This window comes from Contarinia nasturtii, unplaced genomic scaffold (assembly GCF_009176525.2).
Source record: "Contarinia nasturtii isolate CC-2019 unplaced genomic scaffold, AAFC_CNas_1.1 Cnas_scaffold_1240, whole genome shotgun sequence".
Lineage (NCBI taxonomy): Eukaryota > Metazoa > Arthropoda > Insecta > Diptera > Cecidomyiidae > Contarinia > Contarinia nasturtii.
Window position 1 is genome coordinate 2,678,975 of NW_022198581.1, and position 24,314 is coordinate 2,703,288.

Consider the following 24,314-nt stretch of genomic DNA (forward strand, 5'->3'; position numbering starts at 1 on the left):
CTCTCTCTCTCTCTCTCTCTCTCTCTCTCTCTCTCTCTCTCTCTCTCTCTCTCTCTCTCTCATACCACTCAGTGTTATTCAAAACAATATATTCAAATGAAGCTGAATCGAGTTGTAGCTTTTGTGTGTGCATTATTGGATGGATGTTTTTTGTATATTGAAATGAAAATTGAAAAAAAACTTCAAAACAATGCATGGTGCTTCTAGTGAAAATGAGTTTGAAGTGCGCATCTATATTGTACACTAGATGTGATAACGAATTTTTTGACAAAATCAAATGACAAATTTCTATTATCTATTTATAAAAATGTTATTACTTTCACACAACCATAATGGCAGAAAGTTTTAAATGGTTTCAAATTTGTATCAAGTACAGCAATTTTTATCAGCTATATCCTTTTTAGAGGAAAAATACCACAAAAATATCAATAGTGGCAACGAGTGGCAGTAACACCAACGAAAACAAAACATACATCAGGCTTTATGTTGCCAAGTTAAAGTAGATGCTCAAAATTTATTTTTATGATAATAAATCCAATTATTTCATTTTCATGTATATGATCCGTATAAAGCGTATGAGCAATAGTTAAAAATAATTTTGCCAACGAAAAGTTTGGCTCCATATGAAAATACTGAAAATTTGAATCCAACGTCAGTGTACGTATCAAGAGCATAACAATGCGTTCTACCCTAGCCCGACAGACTCAAATAACGGTTGATACTAAGCTGGAATTTAGAGTATCATAAAAATGAAATAAACAACCGTAATCATGATTTGTATGCTTTATACTAAAACTCAATGAGGAAATACACAGAAACCAATTGAAAATGTTTGGATCGTACCAAATATTATGATTGCAATTTTTTCTCGTCTCTAATTGTCGTTGTCCAGAACAACGGGTCCAGCTTTTGACTCAATAAATTTCCGGTTATTTTGATAACTGGAATCCTCTTTCAAAAATACTCGACACTCGCTTGTGTTGCGAAAGTTTTGTGTAAAAAAACAAAAGAGCCAGAATGAAATGGCAAACCAATTTTTCTCCATTTTTTTTTTCATTTCATTAACCGTTGTCTACAAATCTTAATTGTTTTATTCAAATACCCCTGGATATAACTGTACGATGTGTTGTGGCGTTGGAAATAGAATATATATCCTGGAAAAAAGACAACCAAAAACAATTATATTAATGAAAATTAAATAAAAATTAAATTTATACATTCCTGCAATGAAATGGATGAATGAGCACGAATGGTATGGTTTGTCTTTTCAATGTTAGTGTCTACACGCCCACAAGTACGTTAACTTTTTCTAACCCTTTTTGACCATGTTCAGGTTTTGTTGTTTGGCCTTTTATGAAATATTAAAATAAAATTTTTCACCGTAATTTATTTTCCTTTGCGCATTTCATTCTCATTTCATCTGTTTTCATGTTTCCATAGATACACGGTCGAGTACTTTAGTTCGGATTTACAGACTGGTTGGGTGGTTGCTGCTCATCGTTTTCCCGGTCATACAATTACCGTAAGTATTATTTATTGTGCTTTCATAAAAACTTTTGCACACACAGAGAGAAAGGCACACACAAAGTCTCCGTCATAAACACTTTCACACACACACCGACCCCTGCGGCAATGAAATGCCAAAATGAACACTACGGTATCTTGGTGTGCTGACGACATAAACATACCCACTGGCTAAAAAGTTGGAAAGCTTGTTAATTTTAAATTTAATACTTTCGCGCGATGAAAAAAAAAATGTACAGAAATTGTGTGTGCATGAAATGTGACGAAAATCAACAGAAACCGCATACAGTGTGATTTTTTTGTTGTTGATATTGATAATTCTCTTAAATGTAATTTCACTTGTAGATTGGTGAACTCAAGCCAGCCACATCGTACATATTTTTGGTTCGAGCGGAAAATTCGCATGGATTATCGATTCCGTCAACCGTATCGTCTGTGGTAAAAACTTTGGGAGCAGAAAACGGCGTCATACCACAATCAGAACTATCAGCTGCCCGTAACGTCCTCAGTGGCAAGGTAAGCTCATTTCGAATTTAACCACATATATATATGCAAAGACACATTTTCAACATACTTTAAATATTTCAATAAAAACAAAAAGTTCTCCATTTTGTACTGTGTACACTTGCATACACACTCACATACATATTTACGAAAACAATGTTCACAACCAAATCAAGCACATGCTCAAGTGTATGCTGTGCATTTGAATTGTCCGGTGTTGAAATGAAATTTAGCAGAAAATGAATTGAAAACAGAATGTGATTTCGGATTAAACAAGGTCAAAGTATGGGAGTATGTCGCATCGACAAATACTCATCAGACTAAAACTTTTCGAAAATTTTGAAATTCAGAACTGGCATGACTAGTCAAAGTTCAATTGATATAAACCATAAGGAAATTTAAATTAGAAGTAGTTATGGCATTAGGATGTAAATGAGATCTGGTATTTGGGGATTTCAAATATGTTTACATAATTGATGCATTTTAAAGTTGATTAAGAACTCAACTTTATGCAGTATCAAATGATTTTTAGTTTTATATAAATAATTGAGAGTTCAAAAATATAAATGCAATGAAAGTTTTTATCAATGCAATTCAAATATTTAATCAATTTGAAATTCGTTTACATATATCTAATTTGAACTTATATAAGTATTATTAATAAGAACATAAAATGAAATTTTGAATAAAAATTCTATTCTCTTCAATATTTTCGCTCTTCATTTCAATTCAACAATAAAAGTTCGAATTTCCATTGCGTTCAATGTGATTTGGAAGTCATTTGAAGCTTCAGAAGTGAATGTCTCCATTGAAAGATTGACTTCATTGGAATTTTCGTCGTTTGCTTTGAAATGAAGACGTTTGACTTCGTTCAACCACTGATTGGCCGATAATGTTGTCTCACGGATCGATTTCACATCTAATGATTGGAATACGTCTTGGAAATTGAATGTCACTGCTTCTGAATATTGACTGTCTTCGTCCTTCGCCAGAATATGCTCAAAGCGAATCAAAACCGAATTCGATGTCCATGGTTCGAATGTAAGCAAATGAATATTTTTGGGCAACGAATGTGACAGGCCAGAAAACTAAAAGAAAAACCAATTTTTTTCATCGGAAATTGCTTATAAGTGTTAATGGATTCTTTTCTCTCAAAAGCACTTACAACATTTTTGTATGTATTTCTCCACTTATCGGAGCTCAGACCACTCGCATTGCTAAAGAATGGCCAACTTGGCAATAATGTTTGTAATTGTATAAAACGCTCATTAGCTTCGGTCGATGTTGTGTCTGTATGTTTCGGGCCAAGAACAAAGTAGCTGGTGCCTCGTGCAATTAATCCTTTTCCATAAGCAAATTCATTCAGTGCTTCGTTCACACCAAAAGCATCATCGTTCAATAATCGACGATGGACCTGCATTGACAAATGTCATTTTTATAGAGTCTTGTTACAACATTTCTTATGTTTTAATGATCTTAATATTACCATTAATTCGAGTGATCCATCAGTCAAACTGCTTCCACCTTGTGCACGGTCGGTTAAAATAGCGAAACGACGAGTCGTGTCTTCAATGGCGATTTTTGCTGTAACTGGATAGTAATTTCCAGATATACTTTCCAACAGTGTTAGGTTCCATGTGTCACGATGGTTACGCACTCGTTTCAACATTTCTCGTCCATTTGAATCGGTATAGAAAATACCATTTGATTCGATATCAGTGTCGAATCTGGTAACAATTTCTCGCCCAACAAGATCGTCAACCGGAATTGAACCAACGAGCCATTGGAATTCCGCATAATTTTCGGTTTTATAAATTCGAATCACTTGACTTAACCATTCACTGAAAGTCTATGGATAAAAAACAAATCAGCGCTTAATCGAGATAAAAATTGAATTGATGAAATTTCACCTGATGAACTTCATCCACTAAATTTCCTCTTATAATCTGAATTTCCGCACGTGAAGCGATTTCATATGCTTTGTCAATGGGCCTGAATACATAGGCCCCTGATGATCGATTTTTGTATTCTCTATTATTACCTTGGAAACCTTCATAAATATAAAAGTTTTGGCGAACTTTCATTTCGACGGTTTCAGTTGCAACTGACTCCAATAAACCATTTTCATCGAACGTTAAATTTAAATATTTATTTCCAATCGTGAATGGACCATCTTTTTTACCTTCATTTTCATTCACGAAAACCGATTCCTTTGCGTTGGTTATGGGCTTTTTCTGAACAAAATACGACTTATAACCGAGCGGCGGCAATTCATCAGCCAAAAAAACTAACTCTGATTTGGCACTACTTTGTCGGAAGGATAATGATTTCACTCCATTTGGAATGGATACTAATTGTGAGGTGACAGGAACATTTTTGTAGTCTAGCACCTCATACTCGCCATCGATGATTGGAACACGAACGTATTGAACTGTTGAATGAGCCAATGGATTGTAAAGCGTTACCAGGAATTTGTCATTATTTTCGGTGACATAACATGAACTGATGTTCAAATTGTCACATCTTTCATATTCAAGTCGAATATTTGCGTCTTTAAATTTCGATTTTTCGTCATCGATAGACAATTGATTAAGCGATTCTTGAATGTTCTCATCGCATTTCTCAAACCCAATATGAAGTAAGCGTGCATAATCGTCAGCGACATGCTGTTTTTCTGTACCAGTTACCGCATCGTGATGCTGCATTATACCCATTACCTCTCGCAAATTGTCCAGATTCGCTTCGAATATTTCCGATTTATTTTGAGCAAACACGCTCAACTGTTTACAGATCTAAAGTGAATTGAATAAATTGTATTGAATAATTTAAATTTGAAAATGTAATAATAAAATTTACTTGTAAATAGTGATTGCCAAGGCGTTCATATCGCTTAAGAGTTGGCCTTGATGTGAAATAACCCGTCCAAAACGCGTGTGGATCTGATGAATATGGAAAAAAGTCATCACTCTTTGTTGGCAACAATATTTCGGTATCGTACAACGCCTTCAAATAACAAGATGGCGTTGAGTAAAATGCATTCACTTTTAATCCACTGGCTTGACGTTCGTTGATATGCCTTTATTTTCAAACAAGTTTTGAATGATTCAATGAAATAAGAAAATCAATTATTAATATTTTTGGCGCCAGAAACAATGGTGATGAAATATGAACGGTAATCGGTTCGGATTGAACGATAAAATGTGTGTTTGAAACTCACAGAATAAGTTTGTCTAGATTTTGAAACCATGACGGTGCGTGTTGATAATGAAAGTCTTCTCCCATTGTGATCAAAACATTATTGGACTGATATCCACGCGACTGCTTATCAACATACGCCAAAAAATCGCGAACCTTATCGAATAAATTTTAATTACAAAATTTGTATGCAAAATTAAATGAAAATGAAACAAATATATTCAAAAATTATAATTGATAAAAAAACAAATCAATTTGCATGGTTAGAGTCGAGTAAATGTACCTTTTCGTCAACATTATATTCAGGACTATTTTTATCATCAACGATTGGATCTACAAAATATTTAAAATGTCTTCGATGTGAAAAGTAAAATGTGAATGTCAAAAAAATGTATTACCATCTTCACATAAGATATCGAAGCAAAATCCCGGTGGCGGTGCGTAGATATTGTACAAAACTCCAGTAAACAAGTCTGCTTTTGATCCTAAGTTATCACTTGCATGCCAAACCATTTCCATATTACGTGTTGCAGATCGATTTTTTATATCTTGGTAATCTAAACGGCCTAAAAATAAGCCATCATATGCCATTTGTGCCAACAATGAAGCCTGCAATATTACAAAAACGGAAACATTATTTTAAATATGTAAAGTTTGGATATTAATTTACTCGACATATTCAATACCCACCAATTCTCTTGAATGTCCAAATGGATCGATTTGCCAGCCAATTTTCGGTCGGCCGCATTCACCGAACGTATCATTCAATTTTCTGTTATTTTGTCAAAACCATCATACATTTTATGAAATTTCTATTATTTTTTTTGTAAATTCTATCGATGCGCTTTTAAACATGTTTTTTTTTTAATTACCGAAGTCCCCATGTGAATTGATCAACAGTGCTATGATAGTGCGTGGCCGCTTCATCGTTCATAGACCATGCACCGCCAATAAATTCCAGTCGTCCTTCGTTTACCAATTGTTTGACCTGTTCTTTCAATTGTTCAGTTTGTTGGTCCCACCATTTAAAGAAAAACGCCGATTCAACATAAATAAAACGCCTTTCGGGATCTGTTAACAGTTCTGCAACTACTGAATCCAGAATATTTTGAACACTTGCTATTTGATACGTTTTTTTATTGCCATAGTAATATTGATCGACAGTTTTTAACCATCCAACGTCGTCATGAGTATGAGCCACAATGTGCACATTTAACATGTCTGCCTTTGGTTTCGGGCAACCCTATGAAAAGATTTTTTTTCTTCAGCCAGCATTGATTGTAACTAATCACAAATTTTAAGTATTTCGAAAGTTTCTTCAATGTACTTACATCATATCCACATTTTCTAGATTGAAATTCTTGCTTAAGGAATGCAGTTTCTGATTCTCGAAGAAATACCAATATCAAGATAAAGTTGATAAATAGTATTAAAGACATTTCTTTGTCTTTTTAATTCAAACACTTTCAAAATCTGAAACGATTTCAAAATATAATCACAAAAATAAATTGAAAAAATTGTCCAAACAATTGGATGAAATTGGAAATATTGATTTTGATTCCGAAATTATGTGCAAATTATAAATGAAAACTTCTTTCTTTCAAGAATGTTTGACAACAACTGATAGTGGAGTGCAGGAAGTATACTTTTTATATGTCAAATGAAGAGGCAAAAGAATAATAAAGTGCGATAAGCGAATACACAAGTTAATTTACATGACAAAAAAATGTCTATATACAAACACAAAAGTACAGACATCAGTGTACATGCTATAAAAAATAAACTGAAATAATACACACAGATAATTCTGGTGATATCTGTTATCACCTAAAAATACATACATTAAAAGTTTCAGTAGTAAACGATGTGTTTATGATGTATTGCTTTCGTTAATTCAGGACAAATTGGTTCGATATGACCTTTATCTATTCTTAGTCAAAAATTCACTCTTTCTCAGTCAAAAATGCATATTTTTGAACAATGTTATTGCATCACGTGAATGTAACGAGATCAAGCGATGGTTATTCAAATATACAACATGACAAAAGTTCGGGCAAAAGCAAATTATGAAAACATTGCAATTTTCATTGCAAAAAAACCAAAATCCAAAAATAACCACACTTTATGAAGTTTGACAGTACGTTCGACATTCAATTTCGAAATAATAATATAAATAAAAAAAATTATTTGAAATTCGATAGTTTTTTTTGCATAATTTAAATATTATTTTACAAAACCAAAAAAATTTCGAATAGTTTATTTACCTTAATAGTTATGACACAAATCAAATAGAAAGAGAAACTAATCTAGATTACGCGTTTAAGTCAGAATCGTACCTCTCAAAGGAGAATGAAATTCATAATTAAGATGTTCCTCTTTTTGTCTTTTATACACATATTGATGAATAACAGCTATTAGTTTTGATCAAATGATTGTTAACAATAATCTGCTTCGAAATTTTTATGCGTAGATATGAGCACTGTTCAAGTTTTATAATATTTGAAGAATAACAATACTTTTACTAATAACAATAAATCAATAATTATCATATCATAATTTTGATGACCGCGAAACTAGGCCGATTCAAGTCACAAAGATAAGATGTAAATCCGAATAAAAAAAAGATCAATAAAATGTTATATTATTTTAAAAGTAAATTGAATAAATTGCGCAAATATAATTCATTTATAAAATCACTATCTAATCATGGATTTTATATTTATTGAGTATGAGTTATTCTAGTTTGAAAGCCTTTTCCAAACTAAAAGTGTGATATCTCCATAAAAATCAAAGAAATGTCAAAAACACGATAGTAAAACTAATAAAGTAACTTCATAAAATTCAATTGGGAAACCATCTTGAATAAATGGAACACTATGATTTTTTTCAAATAGACAAAATATTCAAGTAAACTAACTCTTCAGCCATTAAAAATAAGCGATATTTTCTAAATGTACCGAATTTCGTTTAATATATGCAGCCCTGATACTGGGCCTTCTGTATTCCACCATCTGTCTGCTTGTTTTGTATGAAATTCCACATTACTTGCATCTACCGTTGAATTCGTTTGCATATTATTTTCTGAAAAGAAAAAAATTAATCAAAATCGTCATAAGTTTTTTAGAACAAACAAATTGTTTACACTGGCTTTGTGTGAAAGTTTTTAGTTTTACAAACTTCGAATACTAAAACTAAAAAAATATCTACCTTAATAATTCAGATATAAATCATAAATCATAAAAAAGAAAAATTTATCAAGGCCTTGGGAATTATTATTTTCGTAATTATGGATCGTACGTCTTCAAAAAGAATGAAATCATAGATAAGATGTTGATGTTCCTTTTCATAAAGGATTCTAATGACGTTTTTAAATCATAAAGTTTTTTTTACAAAAATATTGATTAAAATAAGAAAAGAAACAATTTGGTTGTAATTTCTTACTACTGGGTGCTAGTTCTACTAGTTGTTCTCTTTTGCAAACCGAGCACACGACGAGGAAGATATCTTTTGAAATTGGCTTGCCATTTCAAAGACCTTATTATTTCTGTGTTTTATTCTTGTCACTTTGAATGCGTTTTACCAACTTGTATTTCGTGATTGAACAACATTCAGTAAATAAGTGGAATTGAATGAGATTTTTCTCACCGATATTTAACCACGAAATGCTTGTTAATTACATATAATTAGGAATTGCAATGATTTTTTCGTGTTTGCTGAATGTTTTGCATTTTTTCATATGATTTTATGTATAAGAGTGCCAGTTTAGTATCCAGAAAAATTTCAGTTTTTTGTTGATTTCCATTCACGGGAAGTAACAAAATGAAAAAATCCAATTCAGTTACCATCACTTCAACACTTTAACCGCATTGCATTGAAGAGTGTAGTTGTCGCTCGCATCGTTTTCTTACAATAGAAAAGTCTTACAATATGTGCCTTTGATGCTATACACAAAGAGAAAAATGTGAAGAAAGAGGAGGAGAAAGAGACATGAAAATATTCCGTCGTCCACAAACTATTATCCCAACATTTTACTATACGAAAGCTTTGTGGCGCAGCAATCAAAACCAAACACAGACAAAACTAACACATATAATCCAAATTTGTGGCTGTAGCCTATGTTATTCTTTTTATTTCGTACAAAGCAGATACTAAGAGGCAGACTTGCACGTTAATTTCGCTTTTTTGTAATTAAAAAAAATATATAAAGCAATTAAAATCTGTGTAAAGTTGTTAAAATTGAAACGTTTCTTTTGCTCTATCGCTCTTTTTCATTGCCATTCTGACGATGTACTCCTTCCGTTCGGATTTGCAAGGCATAAAGATTTAAGTATACAGACACGTTTATGAAGCCTTTCTTTACCAAGCCTCTCAAGAAGATAACCATTAAATATGCATTTTTTACGCTATTCACTCTCTCTCTCCCCCTCCTTGATGTTTGGTCAAATCGTATATTCGTTACCATTCTTGTAAACGGTTAATTTAAAGACGAGAAAAAAAATAGAATGAGATGAGAAAAAAACACAACAAAATAGAAAGAAATTGCTTAATGAGTGTGTTTATGCGCGTACGCTCAACGTTTTCAACGGCTCATGTTGGGGAACATAGAACAAAAAAAAAACATTAAAAAATAAAGCGAGATTCACTCACATTTCCTCTAAAGCAGCGAGAAGGGTATTTAAGAAGCAAGAATAACCAAGAGCTTTAATTCTCATTGTTCAGAATCTTAGACATTTTTCCGTTTCTTTTAGAGTTTTCAAGAGTGTTGATTTTCTCTCTTCTTTTCGCTTTTCTTTATCTTTCCATCTCACTCGTTTTTTATTCGACCGAGGACGACGATTGTAAAGTACCTCTTATAGAGCTAAAATAAATGAGAAGAAAGGAGATAGATGTGTGTGTGCACGTTCATTTCCGCAATTCACCTGGTCCACATGGCAATTATCCAAGTGAATCGTGGTGGAAAAAATACAAGCACCCAACGAGTGAGAGAAAATGAGATTGTAAATTGTGAATTAATTGTATTTATGTGCACATTTTCCACGAGATATATATATATATACATGTATTAACATTACGTATATTGTAACACTTGATGTGCTAACGAAACGTTTTAATTGTTCATCGTTGAAGAATCAGCATTTTGCATTAAAAATGATGAAGAAAAGAAAAGGTGAGCGAGAGGATGGAGGTGAAAAAGAAGAACAAAGTGAAAAAAAAACACACACAGTGACTGGCACCATACTCCCTCCTCCAAACGAAAGTATGTTAGCAATCATGAGAGAAAAGTCTGCGGCAGCTAGAGTTATTGAAACTTATAAATCTACAGCTTACACCCTGTTCGCTTTTTTTTTAATTGCAATAATATTATCTGCATTCCGAAAATTCATAAAAAAGTGATTAAACTTTGGATAAAAATTGGTGAACGATTGCTGAACTGTACAACATTCACCGATTTAGATACATTGTCATGATATGCATTGAATGTAACTGAATTGCAACAATTGCATTTTTCGTGCAAACATTTTATCGTGAAATTTTCAGCTTAACCATCGAGTGTTTGTGTGTGTGTGCGTTCAAGAGCTTTATATGAATTTTCGTGCAGCATAATGAAATCAAGTTGAGCCAAAAAGGTGCACCTTTGGTTTTATTATGGTCATTGGCCATTCTGGTCTCTAATGTTTGCCAAAAATTCCATAATTTAGTGCTGCAAAATATGTGTTGCAGCTACTGCATTCAATGTGCTTCATGTAATCCCCGTTCGATGTGTATGGTGAAAAAAGCTAATTTCAATTTGTTTCATGTAACTCGGTCGCTTTTATTTGTGTGGTTTTCAATCCGTTTATCGATCATGCACTTTTACCGTTCGTAAAATGTTTTGTCGGGCGAAGGAACATAGTTGTTGCTATTTGGTTTAATCACAATATATTGCATTTTGAAGCTGTTACAACAATTCGACGCACAAAATCCAGAAAATGAATATCGAAGCCGAAAATTCAATGAGACGATTGATTGAACAACAATCCATACCATTTCGAAAAATACCGTACACACAGAGAGACTACATTAAAGTTTGAACTTCGAAGAGTAGGTATTTTTTCTTGTTTAACCAAAAAAAACCGACTTCAGTTGATCTGAAAAGCTATTTTGCAACATGATCCCATTGAACACGAACATTGTTTGGTTGAGCCGATTCTGTATTAGGTCGAGGTTTGATTTTCAAACATAAAACCACACACAACGCATCAATGTCTCGTCCTGTTTACATAGCACAAGCTTTAGATCCCCCACTCTTTGTCTCTGTTTCTCTGTATGCAACAACGAACGCAACAAAAGTCAATATTTACAAAGCTTAACTTTTCACATTTAATATATATTGCTTTCTCCCATTTACTTTGTGCTGCCACCCTGTTGCCTTTTGTACCGTTTCAGTAATGGACATTCCGAGAACAAAGCAATGAACGATCCACCAATGTGGATCAACTACAACGAGATAGCAAGATTACATATTATAGTTGATTATGATATATTGGACAAGGGGGTTCTGTTCAATCAAAATATTAATCGTGATGATTAATGCCTCCGTCATTTGCAGTTTTGATGTGCATTAAATTTATTGTAAGCTGCACTTTTCCATAGATTGCACACTCATTTTGGTTTATTGTGAATTATGGAATAGATATTAGTGTTCATATTTGACACGGAGTTATTTTGGGGCTGTACAAACTAAAATTCATTTTTGAATTATTTTATTTTAAGTTAAAAACAGCTTTTTCTTCAAAACAGTCATGTTTCAGTAAAATTTATTTCAAAGAAAAATTTTAATGCCCAAAAAAATGACCATCTATGACCTGCTACGCTCAAATCACTACAGTTATCCTTATTGTTACCGTTTCTATTTTAAATGCGTACATCGATACATAGTGTACATTGTGATTTGGGTTTGGACATCGTTTGAAAGAGAATAAGGCCCCTGTTCAATTGTGTTTGTCTACACAGGATGTAATTTACGACATGTCTTTTCTTTATCCAAACTTTATTCGAATGGTGCACACATATTTCGATCGAATGACATATGCACGCATAGATACGATGATCCAACGTTAAAAGGCGACACTATGTCAAAAAGAACAAATAAAATGTACAGTGATGAGATCGAAAGTGTCCCTTATAATTATTGGAAGGCACACATGCCGTGAACAAACCGCTTGCTGAAGAATTTAAATTAAATTCACTTAAACGCTAAACCAATCAACTAACAACAACACGAATACATCAAGGTTTATTGAAATCCTATTGAAATGGGCGTCACATAGTCTTGCCGTGACATGTGGGCTTCGAATAAGCTTGCTCAGTATTTGGTTATTTCAATGAAAACATTTTTATTAGAAAAAAAGAAATGTCTGTCAAAAAAGCCATCGCTGAGTAATTATTTCACAAATTAAACATGTTCAAAATGAATTTCTTGTACATTAAAATGAGTATGATATGAAATGTACACATCCATGTTTTTTTTTGCTGTCTCAAAACAATTTTAATTGAGTTTTATAATCGCGTCGAGTGCCAAGGTTTTGTATTTACAACTATATTTACAATCATAACATTTAAATCGGCATCCTTTTGTTCATTTTCTTTTTATTGTTCCAACTGCCTGCTCGAAACCTGATCTCTTTTTTTCTATCTGATGTTTACAAATAAGAAATAACAAAGTGAATGCAAAATCATATTATGTACTTTTCGCATCGTTGGAAAAGAATACAAATTCCAGGCGTGCATATTTTATTCATTACGATTCCACTAGAGTTACGTACTAAAAAAACAACAACTACAAATTTTAAACACAAATTGCATGCATATAAGAGAAATAATTGCGTGACATACGAACAAAAACCTGTGTTTTCACTTCGATGAAAAATGCTTACCATGCAAGTGGAAATTATAGAATAAAAAAGTGGCACAGGCAATGTACAATCATACTGGATGGAAGAACACCGGCACCAAATGAGATGCCCCAGAGAGAATGAGAAAATGTCGAACGAACGAAGAAGAAAAAAAATACAACAAAAGCAGCCACGCAAACAGATTATTCGTTTCAATGTTGTTTACCACACAGAATATTTTATGAATTTTCATTTCGATTTGCATTCAAAATGGTTGAGAAAAGGCAAGAGAAAAGGAACGAAAAGCGAGAGACAGAGCGAGAGTGAGAGAGCCAGACATTGTTGGCACGTACAATCAGAGTAACAATATTAAGCAGCTCGAACAACGCAAAAAAGCTACAACACAAAATTATGACTAGTTTGTAGATAATAATGAACATTTTACACTCATTTACTTAGCAATTTGCTCAGCAATAGAAACTCTGAGAGAAAAAAAGAGCACAAGGATTTGGTGGCAAAACGGCTTGTTACATCATTTTCATTACGCATGCAATTCATCTGTAGTTTTCTCCAACAGATTTTCGCCTTGACTTCTCCAATATTATTTCTGTTTCTCTCGCTCACTCGTTTTGCTCGGCAGTCTTCGCTTTATTCATCAGAGTTCTCCGTTTCACGTTAAATATTTAATGCACAAGAAATGAATTTTGTTGATGCAGCTGCTCTTGGCGTTACATTGTGTGCTTTAATGAAATCGAAAAAAGCACTTGCTTTCCATCGACGTTTTTCACCATCTTCGGTTTTTTCTTTTCCAAAAAAAAAACTTACCATTTACTATTTTCCCGAAGAAAATTTCATGGTAGCTGTTTTTTTTCACTCTTTTTCGCTTCTTTTCTATGTTTCGTTACTGCTGATCTCACTTGACTGCATTTTTACTTTCCAATTCTTAGCTTCCGCCAGTTCTTAAATCACATTTCATCTGTTGTTTTTCACCAAACTTTCTATCAAATGCATTACCAGTTGTTGAGAACAAAAAAACAACAATATATATGAGTCAAAGCGAATGTTGAAACGGAAACAACACAGCAATAATGTAATAATGCAGAGAGCATGACATTTTAAGAGAATATGATAGAGAAAAGATGAGCAGGAGAAAAAAAAACATTCACATACACATTCAAAATGTAAAACTTCCGTTTTATTGGGATGCAAAGTGCATCAAACTGAGTTATTTTTGCATGTTTTATAGCAAAACTTGATTTCTTTCATATTTTCTTCTGTCATTTTGCTTGATGCTGTGCTTGATTTTATCGTTGCTATCGTTTTGCGAGAACGCCACACTGACATTCGTATCAAAATCTAAGCGAATAAACTCGAAAGCACTTTACAAAATTATAATTGCAATGCAAAATAGTTTGCAAAAGAAAATGGGGTGAATATGTGTGTATACTCACATTCAATATTAAATGACAATCTTGAAATGTGAATTCACTTTTCGGAATCTTCGAAGTGGAAAAGACAAAATGAACGCTTTAAAATGGCATTTGATAAACTGTTTTTCAATAGCCGAAACAAGTGAAATACACTAAATTGAATTCATACATTTTACGTTTATCCGCAATAGTTCAATGAATATTTATGAACTTTCTCCACACTGTAATCGTATCTGTTAGTGCTGCATTTTGCAAAGATTTGACTGCAATGGAAAAAAAGTTTTTCAAAAAGAAAAAGAGTATCGGTTTGTCTGGAGAAAAGATAGTAATATGGAGAAACATTGACCAGTCTGTAATGATTGAGCAAAAAACGAATGGATATAAAATAAGTAAGCTACTCGACGCCATGAGTGAAAAATATTTTTTCACATAGTCAAATATTTCACTTAAAATGCACAGCGTGTCAGAATAATTTTTCATACTTTTTTTTTTAATTTGAAGATTTTATTTTGAAGATAGTACATTACATTTGACATGTAAACAAATCTTTTTTTTAAGTTGTGCATTTTGTAAGCATCGTAAATGCTTTTGCATGCTACGCATTATGCTCCGTAATAAGGTATAATATCGCCAAATACGTTATTCCTCATTCCTCATACAATGTTCTTTCAATAATCTGGTTTTTTCGTGGATTAGTTCTCTTTGTTCCTGTTCGTACCAATATTAGAGTAAGAAATGTTTCATCAGAATTTGATTTAAAAGAAAAGGGTAATAGCTTACTTCTGGTAATTGTTCATTCAATTGGTTCCATTCGAGGTAATAAATCTTTATAGCCTTCATGGCACATTCCCTAAAATTAAAGACACAAAATTGAAACCATGTCAAAATTAATTCATCGAATTTTTGTCAAATATACTACTTACTGTCTCTCATCTTGATCTTGAAGTCTCATACATTTAGCGCTGTTTTTCATGAAAGAAAAAAACGATTCTTCATAATCCGCAAACCATTCCTTGAATTCGGGATATTGAATGGCTAGCTTCTTAAGTTCATCACTGATGCATTTTTTTTGCTCCGGGGTTATCATCGAACCATGTCTATTTTCCCCAAATAAACCCAAAATACTGTGATCGATTTCGAAGCGGCTGACACCAGCATTCACCAACTAAATAAATGATCAGGTTGAAAGGAGTTACACACCGAAAATATATACATTGAACCAGACGAAAATGCCATTTAAAATTTGGAAGTAGTTGGAAGGTTGCTTGAAAATATATTTGTCCATCTAATTGTCTTTAATTAAATAATGATCTTGTGTATAAAAAATAGTTTTAAATGGTCTTCCAAATATTAGATGGTATTGTTTGTTTGTATATATTTTCTGTGTGTATCAATACTAGAAAAATATGTGAAATTACCATTATTGTTGAAAACAGAACACAAGTCACCAAAAGTTTCATTTTGAAAATAATTAATAATCGTGGCGCACTTTTTTGTCTAAAACCTTTGAAATTACAACTGTTGATTGGAATTATTTGTAAACTGATTATTTATAAGAAAAATAGTCAGCGTGAATCATTTTATCGGGAACAATAGCCAAATTTAATCAGCGACAATAATCTAACGATAGTATTGAATGTTACAAAGGCTACTTATCTCAGGAAGACACTTGACTTTTTATGAATTTCTTTTTTCCGGCATTTTTTTTTTATCAAAAATGTCCCATCAATCACTCTTTAGAATACGATTTATATTGGGCACGGTCTGTCTGATTCATCCATTTATCTAATTGAACTAAGTTTTAATTTAGTTTGGTATAATAAATGTAAAATTCAAGAACGTCCACTATGTGCCACACAAACTGAGAACTATTTTTTTAACAAAATAAAAATGATGTATTTTAAATTGTATTGTATTTCCAGTATGAATAATGATTTGATTTTTTATTTTCAGGTTGTTGAACTAAATGATGCATTGGCAATTAATTCAACATCGGTACGACTCGATTGGCATTTGCATATCAACGGAAATGAAGAATACATTGAGGTAAATTTGTAAAAACAATATGTATACTCAGAACTGCGTTTGTCATAACAGCTCGTGAAATAATCTGTTGTTTCTATTAAAAAATTGTAATTTCTTCATGTGCACAGGGTTTGTATATTCGATTCCGTGACTTAAGTGGTGGCTCTCAAAAATACAATATAATGACGGTAATGAGTCCAACGACTCAAAACTATATTGTTGGCAATTTGAAAAAGTTCACCAAATACGAATTCTTCGTGGCACCATTTTACCGAACGGTTGAAGGTCAACCTAGCAATTCAAAGATTGTACAAACATTTGAAGATGGTAAGTGATACTCCGTTTTACATTTCGGAACAAACCAATATAATAATATGATTATGTATTTTGCATAAATTTAAAATGAATAATTTACAATTGCAGTACCATCGGCTCCACCAGATAATGTTCAAACCGGAATGCTTAATTTAACTGCTGGATGGGTATGTTACAATATCTCAGATTTAATTTCGATCGAAATCGGTGATTGTAAATTTGAATTTGGTTTCAGGTACGATGGTCACCGCCTCCACCGCAGCATCACAATGGGCATCTTCTTGGATACAAGATTCAGGTATGCATAACAAAATTCAATTGAATTGTAAATGTTAACATATAAACTACAAATTGAGAATGCTACATGTTCAATTCTTCTTCATTTTATTTTTTCAATTGAAATTTTACCGGTTTTCTCTTCGAGTTTTAATGCTTGCATTCGAAAAATACAGCCGGCGTCAATATAGTTCACAAATGTGAACTTCAAATTATGTTTGATTTTCCATTAATTTGCTTGGTCACGTTATAATTCATGACTATTTTCACAGGTGAAAGCTGGCAATTCGAGTAAAGTTCTTGCACAAATGACACTAAATGCAACCACAATGTCGGTTATGTTAAATAATTTAACCACCGGAGCTACATATAATGTACGTGTTGTGGCTTATACACGTATTGGAGCTGGACCATATTCACAACCGGTATGTGTTTTGCACATTATAAAATATTGTCAATGGCAAATGGGCGAATGAGAGTCTATTCCCGTGTGCTAATACATTTTCACCAATTTTCATGGGAAATTTTCCATTCATTTACACGTGAGATAAATCGAATCGTTTTGCGTCTGTTTATTTTATGTTGTTTCGATCGTGTAAAAATGGTCGATTTGATAAATTACGCAAAGCGCAAATGTTTTATGAACTTGTGAAAAGTGAAAAGTTCATAAAATTTATTTTCGATGCTCTTTTTTTGTCCATTAAAATAACTCATGTATGTGTGGATGTTTTGTACTGCCATGGTGGATATATAAACAAGCACAAACCACATAGATGAAATATTTTCCAATGCAAAGAGAAAAAAGAACCGTACGTAATTATCTATGAATAATGGGCATTTTTTTTCATTCTCGCCAAATAAATTTGTTCAGGTTTCATTGACTATGGACCCAAGTCATTTGGTAACACCACCACGAGCACATCCAAGCGGTTCAGCCAACAGTCTCGATGACCACCACCAACAACGAAAACAACCACCGAGCCTAATTCATGAACCATGGTTTATCGTATTGATTTCAATAGTTGTATTGCTATTTTCATTCATTGCGACCGTTGCAATGATATTCTTCAGGCGTCGTCATCAAATTACAAAAGAAATCGGACACATGAATGGTAAATGTGGTGAAAATAGTTTTATGACATAATTTTTTCAATTTTTCATCTCACTCTCTCTCTCTCTCTCTCTGTCTCTGTTCCCTTTAGTTCCCGTTGTAAATGCAAACGATATAACTGCATTGAATATAAATGGAAAGGAAAGTTTATGGATCGATCGTGGTTGGCGTGCCGGCGATACAGATAAAGATTCTGGTTTAAGTGAAGCCAAATTATTGGGTAACTCAAGTACATTGTCGCAAGGAAACTATACGGATGGCGGAACTGATTATGCCGAAGTTGATACACGAAATCTAAGCACGTTTTATAATTGTCGCAAGGTGGGTTCTTTTGCAACAAATTAATACATTTTGACATTTAGATGATGCATTACACGACTAATTGAATATCCATTTGCGTTTAGTCTCCTGATAATCCGACACCGTATGCAACAACAATGCTACTCAATGGTAATGGATCTTCAGGTGAGAGCTGCACAAAACGTTCCGACGGTCATTCATCTGGTACATCAAGCCCCCATTCGGACCCAAATCAATCATTTAACACACAATCAAAAGCAAATCTTGGATATCCATCATTCCCACCGCCTGGTACAAAATCATTCATTTTCATCTTTTTATTGTCATTTTCACAAATCGAACGATTTTTTTTTCTTTCATTATCATGCTCCGTTTTTTTTTTCACTGAAAATAGCCGGGACATTTTCTTTAATAAATGTTTTATTTCTTCCTCAGCCAATTGGACCGAATTCTTACCACCACCGCCAGAGCATCCACCACCTTTGCCGTTAGCTAATTGCGCTCAACCGATGGGAATGTGCTATGTACCAACCAGTCCTGGATCAATGCGAAGAGCGGCAGCTCAATGGGCCGGCTCTGGATTGGCAAATCATCAAAAGTAAGTTACAAAAAAAATAATGGAGAGTGATTTTAAAAATTTTCACATATTAATCATTCAATTCCCGCCTGAATTTTCCTGAAAAAAAAAGGCGGTACATGATTAAAAAATAGAATCGATAAAAAAATTCAAATGTCATATAGTAAATGAACCATTTCTCATTTTTTTCTGTCATTTTTTGTTTACGCTCCAGTTTAATGGCACAGAACAATGGTCCGTGTGGTCCGACTTCCGTTCCGGTTGGTTATTCCCCATGGGGTCCATCACAGCATCAGTACGTGGAAAATTTCTATAACAATCCCATTCAGTATCCAAATGGATCGTCAAATAATGTACATCGTTTCCCACCAAATCATCAGCCACCGTTACCAAATGCAAATAGTACAGCATGCTATCCACAACATCAACAAACGACAAAAAGTTGCCATTCTCACTATCCATCAAATCACGCACACTCGGTCGAATATCAGCCATATCATCCGAACAATGGAATTAATCGGAAATGCGGCAATGCACGAATGTGCAGTAGTTACGATGCATTGACATCACCACAACAGCCACTGCTTCCGAATTCGACAAATTGGCCCAATAGTCAATCGAAAACGAATGGTGGTAGTGTTGGTGGTGGTGGTGGTGTCAACGGTGGCAGCGGTACGCACAAATGTAACAAACAAAATTCCCAACAACAATTATACCAATGTTCATCCGAATGTTCGGATCATTCATTGAAATCACATTCACAGCATTCGCATAGCAGTCAAGAGCGTAGCAAAAATAGCAATTGCAAAGAATCATGCCATCAGCGATCATCGTCACAGGCGAACAAACATCATACGTACAATGGAAAAACAATCAACCACTGTACAACGAACGGAAACGACATTTTAAATGGCAACGACAATATTTACGAGAATGATGACGAGACAACGGAACACGATCGCATGATTACCAGCACAAGCGATTGCTGTAGTTCGGCTGGTGAAGTTGATGGCGATTCATCGTGTTGCTCATGCAGTTTATATGCAGAAGCTGGTGAACCAACCAATACCACTACCACCACACAATCAACGTCGAACAATCAACTGGCAAAAGTTGCGGCTCAAAATTAAGAAGAAGACGACGATGAAAAAATAAAATAAATATATATTCAATTTTCAATATAAAATTCACCAATAGACTATGTGCATACGCATATATGAAAGTGAGAATATATATATAGATATATATATATGATAAAACTTGTTTTGTGATATACTCTGAGAATCAACACTTCGAATTTGTTGTGTGCGTGAAGAAGATAGATGGACGATCGGGTTAGTTTCTGCTAGATGATATTTCTCTGGGTGGCAATTTAATTGGAATGTGTAAATGGTGCAGTAATGCGCGGTCGGATGTTATGCAACAACCGCCATCACCACTAGCAACGGCAACGCCGGCATCGATTGCAACAACAATTCTTTGTTTTAGTTTGTTCATCATCATCATTATCGTCCAAATAATAATTACGCATATAATTATTACTTAAAATATGTAACATAAATATTCAAACATAAACTCAAACTGGGATGTTAAAATTCATTCACTGTTTTTGCGCTTGTTCACTCTTCAATTTACTCACTCACTCACTATCTCGCTCACTCTCTCTTTTGCTTTTTCTCTTTCTGTATCATTTTCTCTTTTGCGAATTCGTTTCGATAGAAGAAAAAAAAAAACTCGAAGCTATTTATCTAGCCGAAAATAAGCTTGTGCGATGAGAAGAGTATTGAAAACTTAATTAATTAAAAAGTTTTCAACTTCTCCACGGACCGTTAAGAAAACTTGAACTTTGCAAGTTTTAGCCGAAAATGTTTCCTCGGTGATGGTGCGGTGTTCAAGAAGCGATGAGAAGGAATGAGGCTACATCCAGGAGGGCAAAATGAGAGAAATACGAGGCAAGAAAATGAAATAGAATAGAGTTTGACATCGAGACGAAGAGACAAAAGTCGAAAAACAAAATATCCCCATTAACCACGAAAACAAGTGGGAGAGGCAAACGACAGCAAAATGTAAGAATTTCGCATCGGCAAAAACACAGCCAAAGCATTCAACAAGAATTCGAAATGGAATTTATCGTCATAAATGTGAATAGTGAAAATATAGTTTTATTGTACGTTGCATGATTACTCTTTAAATATGAAATTCCAAAATAAAGCATCTTACAATATGTACACATGCATAAATTTCAACGAACGAAAATGCACAATAACACAACTACAATGTAAACACAAAACAATACTTTGGTAAAATGGAATGGAACGATAGAGTGTTTCGTTATCAAACATACTTACGTACATGCACACAACCACATATATGCATAAGCACCGTTAAAACCAAAAAGCACTGCCAATTACTACCGTAATTTAGCTTTTCGAAAAGCAACAACAACGGACCATAAACAAAAGACCAGAGAGCTCATATATTGAGCAGACAACGTTGTCCAAAGTTTTCATTTTGGCAATTCGACTCTTGGTCGATGCCGTCATCACTTCGAAACGGTTTAAATGAGCTCACACAATAACCAAAAGTCTAACTTCAATGAGCCAGAATGAATGTGGATGTGTGTAGGTGCGCGCGCGCGCCCGCATGTGTGTCCATGTGTGTAAGTATACGAAAATTTGCATTTAAATGGTGCAATATTGAAAAGCATGTTTGCATCTAACCCTTAAACTCAAACTTTGAGAAACTTTTGTGGTTAATTGTCAAACAATACCATTTATTAAAAAGCCTAAACTTGTTCTTCGTCCTTCGATAACTTGCATACACATGCACACATGCTTACGTACGTAAAGATAAATACACATACACACACATATATTTATATATATATATTGCAAATAATTACTCAATAAGGGCGGATCAAGTTGCTAAGATTCAAAAAGCAAACACAATTTTGGAAAATACTTTCGACAAGTATTAAGTTGCCAAGCTATCATACACTTATATTTTTCCCATATGGTCAACCAATGCAAAATGGAGTTTTATCATTACGCTGTATCTATTTAAATCGAATGTATATCGCTTAGAACATTGATTAAGCAGCAATGCACAATATACATACAGAAACATTCACTCATTCGCAAACACACACTCACACACATTCGCAATTTTATATGCTATGCTTATAGAAACTTTTAAGAATAATAACAGCATTCTCTGTAATTCAAATTTCAGAGAGAATTTTGGAAAAAACATTCATTTGTTTTGGAAACTGCATTATTTTAACAAAACATAACAATAGATAGCAAAACTGATGCAAAGGCATAAAATGCAGATCAGATCTTGTTCTAATGCTATTGAAATATATTATATGTAATGCATTTGAGTTGTTTTTTTCTTTGACGAGAAAACTGAAGCAGAAGAATGTTTCTTTTTTTCTTCATTTTTTATCGATTGTAGAAAGTGGATTTTGGTAAATATGTTTGGATGCGCTCAAAAAAATTATAGAAAAACATATCACATACAAAAAGCGATGCGAGAAAATGAAAAATTGTTTATCATCGAAAGATGAAATCTTGTTTTAAAAAGAATATGCCAGGCACACGCAATTTGTTCATGTGATCGAATTGTTGTACATAAAATCATATCGATATTGTTTCGACCCATATTTTTAGATTTGAAAAAAAAAAAATGTTTGAAAATGTGTCATTTTCTCTCTAGCTTGCTTCTACTTCCATGTCCCCAAAACAAAAGCATTAAATAAGTTTTACTCACGTTTTTGAAATATCCCTACCGACCGATTGATTCAATATCATATTTCATACACCAACCGAACGATCCACATCATTACAAAAAGAAATCCATAGTTTTTAGAATTTTTACGAAAAGAAACATAAAGACCAAGAACAAAACTGTTTTGTAGACACCCGCCACATTCCGCATTTCAAACACCACTCATCCATACACAAACACACAAACTTTTTGATAGAAACAAACTCATAGACAAGTAGATTATATTAAGTAAAACCACATACATGTTGACCATATTTCATTTTTCCTTTCTACCCGATCCCGATGAATCGGGAAAGTCAACAACAACAACAAAAATTGTATCAACATGTTCGAATTGAAAATACAAAGAATAAAGCACTAAACTTTGAAAATAGTTGCGCAAATGAAAATAAATGAAGAGAGAATAATGAATGTGTAGTGAATAATCGGCCATTCAAACAATGGCAAAAACGCCATTGATAAAATGCATTTCAACACTCAATTAAACTAATGAGAGAAAGTAAATAAGACGAAAAGTATACCGGAAGAAATTAGCACTGCAACCGACGAATTATAGTCAAAATCTATTATAAAATAGTAAAAATAAATAAAAAAAAACTAAAATATATGTATTGTACGATTATAAACAATAATAATATTATATTTAGATATATAAGTTATATTATAGAATTAAAAAAACACCGAAAAAACATTTGTACATATATACTCTTAAACGTTTCTTGCTCGTAATAATTAATCGCATAAAACAAATGAAATTATGTAAAATCGTATAGCAATATTGATGAATTTCCTAGTTCGTTTGCGTTCTTTTTTAACTTGTTTTATTTTTTAACGCATCCTATATAATATATAAATATATACATAAAAAAAGAAACAGCGAAACTAGCAACAACCGATTATAAAAGGAAAAACAATGAAACACATTCACTGATTCAGTGATTTTTTTTTCTTTCGTTGTTTTTGTTTTTCACTTCATAGCAATGATCAAATTAGACATGTAGTTTGTAAAGTTGTTTGTTTTGTGCAGCTAATTTTATGTATTCTCTAAAACCGTTTAGTGTGTATGAGCCAAGTAAAACAAGAACGATTGAAAAGATGAATAAGAAGAAAGGTGAATTAAGCGAAATGAAAAAAAAAATGAATTAAGCGCAACATTTAAAATCCTAATCTTTACTGCAACAACACACAAGGTACCTGTGATATTATTTTAGTTTTCCTTTTGAAGCGGCGTAATACACAACATACATTTATATTTAAACAAAAATGAAACACACACACTAATTTAAAGTGAAAGAAAAACACACACAACAAAAATATTAATTACAAAATCATTATATCGAAGAAAAAAAATTAAATGTATCGTAGAATTTTTAAAATGCTGTAAAAGGGTAAAA

At 33.1% G+C, this 24,314-nt stretch overlaps 3 protein-coding genes across 5 annotated transcripts in view; 1 reads left to right on the forward strand and 2 right to left on the reverse strand.

The window, feature by feature from the left end:
- LOC116345138 (roundabout homolog 2) overlaps window positions 1-24,256 on the forward strand; it is a 177,396-nt gene extending 153,140 nt beyond the window's left edge. The window contains exons 12-23 of one of the 2 annotated variants that reach the window (XM_031774243.1): window positions 1,441-1,522; window positions 1,870-2,040; window positions 16,481-16,573; window positions 16,681-16,879; window positions 16,976-17,034; window positions 17,103-17,165; window positions 17,416-17,568; window positions 18,015-18,255; window positions 18,346-18,575; window positions 18,659-18,845; window positions 18,990-19,152; window positions 19,346-24,256. In XM_031774243.1, coding sequence (XP_031630103.1) covers window positions 1,441-1,522; window positions 1,870-2,040; window positions 16,481-16,573; window positions 16,681-16,879; window positions 16,976-17,034; window positions 17,103-17,165; window positions 17,416-17,568; window positions 18,015-18,255; window positions 18,346-18,575; window positions 18,659-18,845; window positions 18,990-19,152; window positions 19,346-20,261 — 2,557 coding nt within the window. In that variant the 3' untranslated portion in view covers window positions 20,262-24,256. The remainder of the gene's footprint in view (window positions 1-1,440; window positions 1,523-1,869; window positions 2,041-16,480; window positions 16,574-16,680; window positions 16,880-16,975; window positions 17,035-17,102; window positions 17,166-17,415; window positions 17,569-18,014; window positions 18,256-18,345; window positions 18,576-18,658; window positions 18,846-18,989; window positions 19,153-19,345) is intronic. The other variant, XM_031774244.1, reaches the window with a different exon arrangement.
- On the reverse strand, window positions 2,708-7,559 carry LOC116345139 (lysosomal alpha-mannosidase-like). 2 transcript variants are annotated; one of them, XM_031774245.1, is made up of 12 exons: window positions 7,488-7,559; window positions 6,555-6,696; window positions 6,096-6,466; window positions 5,914-5,995; window positions 5,622-5,832; window positions 5,507-5,556; window positions 5,246-5,379; window positions 4,885-5,104; window positions 3,939-4,820; window positions 3,515-3,877; window positions 3,194-3,442; window positions 2,708-3,116 (listed from the first exon to the last, which is right to left on the reverse strand). In XM_031774245.1, the coding sequence occupies exons 2-12, from the start codon at window positions 6,660-6,662 to the stop codon at window positions 2,748-2,750; spliced, it is 3,039 nt and encodes a 1,012-aa protein (XP_031630105.1). In that variant the 5' UTR covers window positions 6,663-6,696; window positions 7,488-7,559; the 3' UTR covers window positions 2,708-2,747. The 2 variants fall into 2 exon arrangements, with proteins under 2 accessions (XP_031630105.1, XP_031630106.1); XM_031774246.1 differs by lacking the exon at window positions 7,488-7,559 and having other exon boundaries at window positions 6,555-6,730.
- Window positions 15,010-16,082, reverse strand: LOC116345142. Its single transcript, XM_031774256.1, has 4 exons — window positions 15,946-16,082; window positions 15,451-15,692; window positions 15,308-15,377; window positions 15,010-15,235 (listed from the first exon to the last, which is right to left on the reverse strand). Exons 1-4 carry the CDS (start codon window positions 15,985-15,987, stop codon window positions 15,167-15,169), a joined length of 423 nt encoding a protein of 140 aa, XP_031630116.1. The 5' UTR covers window positions 15,988-16,082; the 3' UTR covers window positions 15,010-15,166.
- Window positions 24,257-24,314: the final 58 nt, after the last annotated feature.